The sequence below is a fragment of the Nicotiana sylvestris genome, chromosome 1 (genome assembly GCF_000393655.2).
Source record: "Nicotiana sylvestris chromosome 1, ASM39365v2, whole genome shotgun sequence".
Classification (NCBI taxonomy): domain Eukaryota; kingdom Viridiplantae; phylum Streptophyta; class Magnoliopsida; order Solanales; family Solanaceae; genus Nicotiana; species Nicotiana sylvestris.
The window spans coordinates 22,794,830-22,801,640 of record NC_091057.1 but is presented as its reverse complement, the minus strand read 5'-3'; the positions used below and the strand labels follow the sequence as shown (position 1 = coordinate 22,801,640).

Genomic DNA, 6,811 nt, shown 5'->3' with positions numbered 1-6,811 from the left:
CGCCAGCTACTCAGAGTTCCTCGTGTGGTTATTTAGGTCCTTAGGGTTCTTTTGATTCTTATTTCTGTGCTATACCGGAGAGTTCATACCGTCCACCGGCTATTTAGGGTTCTTCCAGTGGGTTTATAGGCCATCAGGGTCACCCACCAGGGTAGCAGGCTACTGCACCGTGAGGTTGTTTTGAGTGCGGAGACGTTGGTCATATGAGGAGATACTGCCCTAGGCTTCGGGGCAAGGTAGTACATCAAGGTCATCAACATATGATTTCAGCACCAGCTGCCCCGCCACCTAGAGGTAGAGGGCAGACTGGTAGGGGCCGTCCTAGAGGTGGGGCCAGATATGTAGAGGTCAGCCAGCTACTGCTCAGTCAGGTAGAGGCCAGCCAGCCGGCGCTCCAGCCATATTCTACGCCCTTCCGGCCAGGCTAGATGCATCTGCCTTAGATGCCTTCATCACAGGTATTATTTTCGTCGGCGGTAGAGATGCGCAGGGTCTACTTATTTATATGTATCATCTCTGTTTGCTTATTTCCTGGTTATTTCTCCCGAGCCTTTGGGCACTCCTATTCATGTGTCCACTATTGTGGGAAATTTCGTGGTTGTGGATCGGATCTACCGGTCCTGTGTGGTTATCTTCTGTAGTTTCAAGGCTATAGCGGATCTCCTGTTGCTTGACATGATCGACTTTGAGGTCATCCTGGGCATGAATTGGTTATCTCCATATCATGGTGTCCTACATTGCCATGCTAATATTGTTACTTTAGCGATGCGGGGGTCGCCAGGGTTGGAGTGGAAGGGTTCCATGGTTGATAAGTCTAGCCGGGTTATCTCTTTCCTGAAGGTTTGGAAAATGGCCGAGAAGGGGTGTTTGACTTATTTGGCTTATGTTCGGGATACCACCGCAGAGTCTTCGACAATTGATTCAGTTCCAGTAGTTCGAGAGTTCGCCGATGTGTTTCCTTCTGATCTTCCTGAAATGCCACCGGATCGTGATATTGATTTCTGTATTGATTTGGCTCCAGGCACCTAACTTATATCTATTCCACCGTACCGTATGTCTCCTAAAGAGTTGAAGGAGCAGCTTGAGGAGTTGTTAGCGAAGGGGTTTGTTAGGCCCAGTGTATCACCTTGGGGTGCACCAGTGTTATTTGTGAAGAAGAAGGATGGGACTATGAAGATGTGCATTGATTACCGCAAGTTGAACAAAGTCACCATCAAGAACAAGTATCTGTTGCCTCGTATAGATTATTTGTTCGACCAATTGCAGGGTGCTAAGGTGTTCTCTAAGATCGACTTGAGGTCGGGTTACCATCTGTTGAAGATTTGGGACTCGGATGTTTCGAAGACTGCATTCCGGACTAAATATGGCCATTATGAGTTTCTGGTGATGTCCTTTGGCTTGACTAATGCCCCAACGTCATTTATGGACTTGATGAATAGGGTGTTCAGACCTTATATTGATTCCTTTATAATTGTCTTCATTGACAATATCTTGATATACTCACGTAGCCTGGGGGAGCATGAGCAGCATTTCAGAGTAGTGCTTCAGACATTGCGAGAGCAAAAGCTATATGCTAAGTTCTCCAAGTGTGAGTTTTGGCTAAAGTCAGTGGCATTCTTGGGGCATGTTGTGTCATGAGAGGGTATTAAGGTGGATCCCAAGAATATTGAGGCAGTTCAGAATTGGCCACGTCCTACTTCCGTGACCGAGATCAAGAGTTTCCTATGGTTAGCATGTTATTACAGACGATTCGTGTAGGGCTTTTCATTTATTGCATCACCTCTGACTAGATTGACCCAGAAGGGTGCTCCTTTCCATTGGTCCGATGATTGTGAGGCGAGTTTTCAGAAGCTTAAGACAGCCTTGACTACAACACCAGTTCTTGTGTTGCCTTCCGGTTCAAGGATGTATACGGTATATTGCGATGTTTAGCACGCTGGATTGGGATGTGTATTGATGCAGGAGGGGCGAGTTATTACATATGATTCGCATCAGCTGAAGATCCATGTGAAGAATTATCCTGTGCACGATCTGGAGTTGGCCGCGATTGTTCATGTACTTAATATATGGAGACAGTATTTGTACGAGATATCATGTGAGGTTTATACTGATCATCGCAGCTTACAACACTTGTTCAAGAAGAGGGATCTCAATTTGAGGCAGCGTAGATAGCTTGAGTTTCTGAAGGATTATGACATCACCATTCTTTATCACCCAGGCAAAGGCAAATGTGGTCGCAGATGCCTTAAGCAGGAAAGGAGAGAGTATAGGTAGCTTGGCATTCATTCCAGCAGAGGAGATGCCATTAGCTTTGGATATCCAGTCCTTGGCTAACAGACTTGTAAGGTTGGATATTTCAGAGCCCAGCCGAGTTCTTGCGTGCGTTGTTGCTTAGTCTTTATTATTGGCATAGATCAAGGCCCAATAGTTCGATGATCCACATTTGGCAGTTCTCAGAGAGACAGTGCTTCAGGGTAGTACCAAGGAGGTTTCTATTGGCGAGGATGGTGTTTTACGACTCCAGGGTTGCCTATGTGTTCCTAATATTGATGGTCTGAGGGAGAGGATACTAGAGGAGGCACACATTTTGCGGTATTTCATTCATTCGGGTGATACGAAGATGTATCGTGACTTAAGACAACATTATTGGTGGAGGAGGATGAAGAAAGACATAGTGGAGTATGTGGCTAGGTGTTTGAATTGCTAGCAGGTCAAGTACAAGCACCAGAGGCCGGGTGGCCTACTTCAGCAGATGCCTATACCAGAGTGGAAGTGGGAGCGCATTATTATGGATTTTGTAGTTGGCTTGCCCTAGACCTTGCAGAAGTTTGATGCATTGTGGGTCATCTTGGATAGGTTGACCAAGTCGACACACTTTATACCGGTTGTGACTACTTATACTTCGGAGAGACTAGCTCAGATTTACATTCAGGAGATAGTCCAGTTGCATGGTGTGCCTATTTCCATCATATCGGATAGAGGCCCTCAGTTCATTTCCCATTTCTGGAGAGCTATTTAGGGTGATTTGGGGACCCGCGTGGAGCTTAGTACAACATTTTATCCACAGACTGACGGACAGTCAGAGCGGACAGTTCAAATCTTGGAGGACATGCTTAGAGCATGTGTGATTGACTTTGGAGGATAGCGGGATCAGTTCTTGCCTTTGGCAGAGTTTGCTTATAACAACAGCTGTCAGTCCATCATTGAGATGGCTCCATTTGAGGCTTCATATGGTCGGCAGTGTTATTCTCCTATCGAGTGGTTTGGGCCGGGTGAGGCTAAGTTATATGGTACAAATTTGGTGTAAGATGCCTTGGACAAGGTAAAGTTGATTCAGGAGAGGCTTCGCACAACTTAGTCCATATAGAAGAGTTACACAGATCAGAAGGCACGTGATGTATCATTCATGGTTGGCGAGAAGATTCTCTTGAAAGTCTTGCCAATGAAGGGCATCATGAGATTAGTGAAGAAGGGAAAGTTGAGCCCAAGGTTTATTGGCCCCTTTGAGGTGTTGAGACAAGTTGGGGAGGTTGCTTACGAGCTTGCTTTACCCCCAGCTTATCATGAGTTCATCCGGTTTTCAGAAGTATCATGCCGACTTGTCCCATGTGTTAGACTTCAGTACTATTCAGCTGGATGAGAGTTTGGGTTATGAGGAGGAGCCAATTGCCATTATTGATAGACAGGATCACCAGTTGAGGTCCAAGAGGATTTTTGCGGTGAGGGTCCAGTGGATGGGCCAACTAGTCGATGAGGTAACCTGGGAGTCCGAGGAGGACATGAGGAGAAGATATCCACATTTATTCAGCAGCTCAGGTACTTTTCTATGTCCGTTCGAGGATGAACGTTTGTTTAAGAGGTGGAGAATGTAACGACCCGACTGGTCGTTTTGCTTTTTAGAACCCCGTTCCCCTAAATAAAACTTCCCGCGCATGCTTTAACTAATTTATGACCTGCTGGGAGGGTTGTTTCGGGATTTGGAAGGAATTGGGTTGAAATATGCTCATTTGATTCCTTAAGATTTTCTTAAAAGGCTAAGTTTGACTTTGGTCAACACCTTTTTAGCAAACGGACCCTGATTCGTGTTTTAACGGTCCCAGAGAGTCCATAGGAAAATATAAGACCTGGACGTATGCCCGGAATCGAATTCTGAGGTCCCTAGCCCGAGTAATGAATTTTTATTAGAAATTGTTAAAGTTAAATTCTAAGGATTTAATGAAAAGGAATAATGCTTGATTATATTGGTATCGGGCCCGTATGTTAGTTCCGGAGCCTGGTATAGGTTTAATATAATATTTTAGTCTTGTCTGTGTAATTTGGTGAGAAATGAGGCTGATTCGACGTGATTCGAACGTCCGATAGTAAAGATAGGAATTTGAATGTTCTTAAGGATTTCATGCGTTTTGGTGTTGAATCCGTGGTTTTAGGTGTTATTTCGGCGATTTGATCGCTCGAGCAAGTTTGTACAATGTTGTTGTACTTATGTGGGTGTTCGGAGTGAAGCCCCAAGGGCTCGGGTGAGTTTCAGGCAAGTGTTGGGGGTGAAAAACACCCTAGCTTTCTGGTCTTTCTGTGAGAAATTGCAGGTCTCGCAAATGTGAGGAATTTGTTCGCAATTGCAACCTTGCATTTGCGAGGAAACCATCGCAATTGCGATGAAGGCAGCAGGTGGGAAGCGTAACATTTGCGACAAATACACCGCAATTGCGAACCCTGCAGGGTCCGCATTTGCGACCCCAAGATCGCATTTGCGATGAAAGCAGGAAGGGAGCCAGTTCGCAATTGCGAAGATTTTGTGGCAATTGCGAGTTCGCATTTGCGAACCTGATGTCGCATTTGCGACATCAGAGACCTGGGCACAACTTTTAAAAATGGGACTTAGGCCATTTATTTTATTTTATCTCTACATTTGGGCGATTTGGGAGCTTTCAAAGAGGGGATTTCAACATAGCATTGTGAGGTAAGTTAATTCTACTTAATGTGAGTTTAATACTTGGGTTTTGGGTAGATTAATACACAAAAATTTGTGAAAACTATGGAATTAGAGCAAGACCTAGGGTTGATAAAAGTTAGATTTAACCACGAAATATGTTATGAAATGAATTAGAAATCATATATTATTGATCCTTAGGTTAAAGAGAACAACTTTCTTTGAAAAATTTCGGAATCCGAGCAAGTGGGCCCGCGGTCGGATTTTAGGAAACTTGTGTTTAAGGCTGGAAAATTGCTTAAATAGCTAGAATATGATCTCGTGAGCTTATATTGACTAGTTCCTACCTCATTTAACTAGTTTTGGATTGTTTGGCTCCAAATTGAGGGTTTGGGCTCATTATTGGTATTGGAAGTACACTTTAGAGCTAGGTAAGTCTCCTTTCTAACCTTGTAAGAGTGAATTGTCCCCGTAGGTATAATAATTAAATAATTTACTACTAAATGTGGGGGCTACGTACGCACTTGGTGACGAGAGTCCGTGCGTAGCTACTATTATATTAATTGTCCGGGTAGTCTAGGGCCCGTATCATGCTATATTTGTGAATGCCTCTATATTTTCTTGCTAATGTGATCACTTAGGATATGCTAGAGACTTGGAAAGGAATATAAGCGAATGTATACACTTGTTGGACACTTGTATGAATTTATTTGAAAATAAATGTGCCTTCATGTGTTTTCTTGACATTAATTGATATTTGTGGATTGGGCCGATCGCCTCGGTAGAAATAGATGCATCTATGGTTCGCGCCATTCGACCCTCTGGCAGTGCACAATTTATTTTCTGTTGGATTGGGCCATCGACCTTGGTATAATGTGCGCATGATATCTACGTGAAATCTTATCCATGACTTGTTCTACTAAATATTTGAAATGTAAATGGCTAATTGTAAAATTGGTAAGAACATGACTTATTACCTCTTGCTAAAAACTATTGATTATTTGTGACTCCCATGCTTAGCATAACACTTTATCATATTATTTGACTTTAGTAAGTATCAAGTCGACCTCTCGTCTCTACTTCTTCAAGATTAGATGGGATACTTATGGGGTACATATTGTTTATGTACTCATACTACACTTCTGTACTTAATTGTACAGGATCTGAGGTAGGTACATCTGGCCATCAATCTGGTGCGCGCCCCTAATTCATAGTCCAAGACTTCCACGGTGAGCTACCCCGTCCTGTGCCGTCCAACAGCTTGATGGAGTCTTTCTTTGCTTTTGTTGTCTATTCTGTTTTGGATAGTAGGATAGTTTTATTTTTTTGTACATTCTGCTAGTTGTCCACTACTTGTGACACCAGGTCTTGGCACACACATTAGAAGACTTTTATTTTGGGGTTGTATGGTTACTTTTGACACATTACTGTTCATTTATGGTTTTGACTTTAACTTAAGGAATTGCTGCACTTATTTTTGGTGAAAGTAAAATTAGAACTTAATTATATTTCCATGATGGCTTGCCTAACAATGGTGTTGGGAGCCATCATGATGTAAAATGACAACTTGCGTACACATCATTCATTAATGACGGTGTACCTAACCGGTCAACACCACATATAAATGGTGTACCTACTCGTCACTTTGCGTACACATCATTCACATATCAAGATAGAACAATTGACTCATTTCCTAAGGGGTGGTTTCCCCCACACAAGGTTAGGCACGATACTTACCTCAATTTGACCAACTCAATACTTAATTTTGCTTTTCCTTTACCAATTCACCATCGCTTGGCCCAATCTAGCTAAAGAAAACTTAAATACATCAAACAATGCAAGAGAAAATAATTTCAATTAACAAAGCTATGATCCTTATAC

At 43.1% G+C, this 6,811-nt stretch overlaps 1 protein-coding gene across 1 annotated transcript; it reads left to right on the top strand.

Annotated features, from left to right (window-relative positions):
- Positions 1 to 1,176: 1,176 nt before the first annotated feature.
- LOC138891217 (uncharacterized) lies at positions 1,177 to 2,707 on the top strand. The gene is made up of 4 exons (XM_070174382.1): positions 1,177 to 1,275; positions 1,963 to 2,100; positions 2,219 to 2,341; positions 2,429 to 2,707. Exons 1-4 carry the CDS (start codon positions 1,177 to 1,179, stop codon positions 2,705 to 2,707), a joined length of 639 nt encoding a protein of 212 aa, XP_070030483.1.
- The last annotated feature ends 4,104 nt before the right edge of the window (positions 2,708 to 6,811 follow it).

Bases quoted from the DNA above. Each gene is read 5' to 3' on its own strand.
- LOC138891217 (XM_070174382.1), top strand. From the start codon at position 1,177: ATGTGCATTGATTACCGCAAGTTGAACAAAGTCACCATCAAGAACAAG. The intron at 2,101-2,218 runs GTTTATACTGAT...TTTATCACCCAG, and splicing joins TGTACGAGATATCATGTGAG to GCAAAGGCAAATGTGGTCGC. The intron at 2,342-2,428 runs GTAAGGTTGGAT...AAGGCCCAATAG, and splicing joins AGTCCTTGGCTAACAGACTT to TTCGATGATCCACATTTGGC.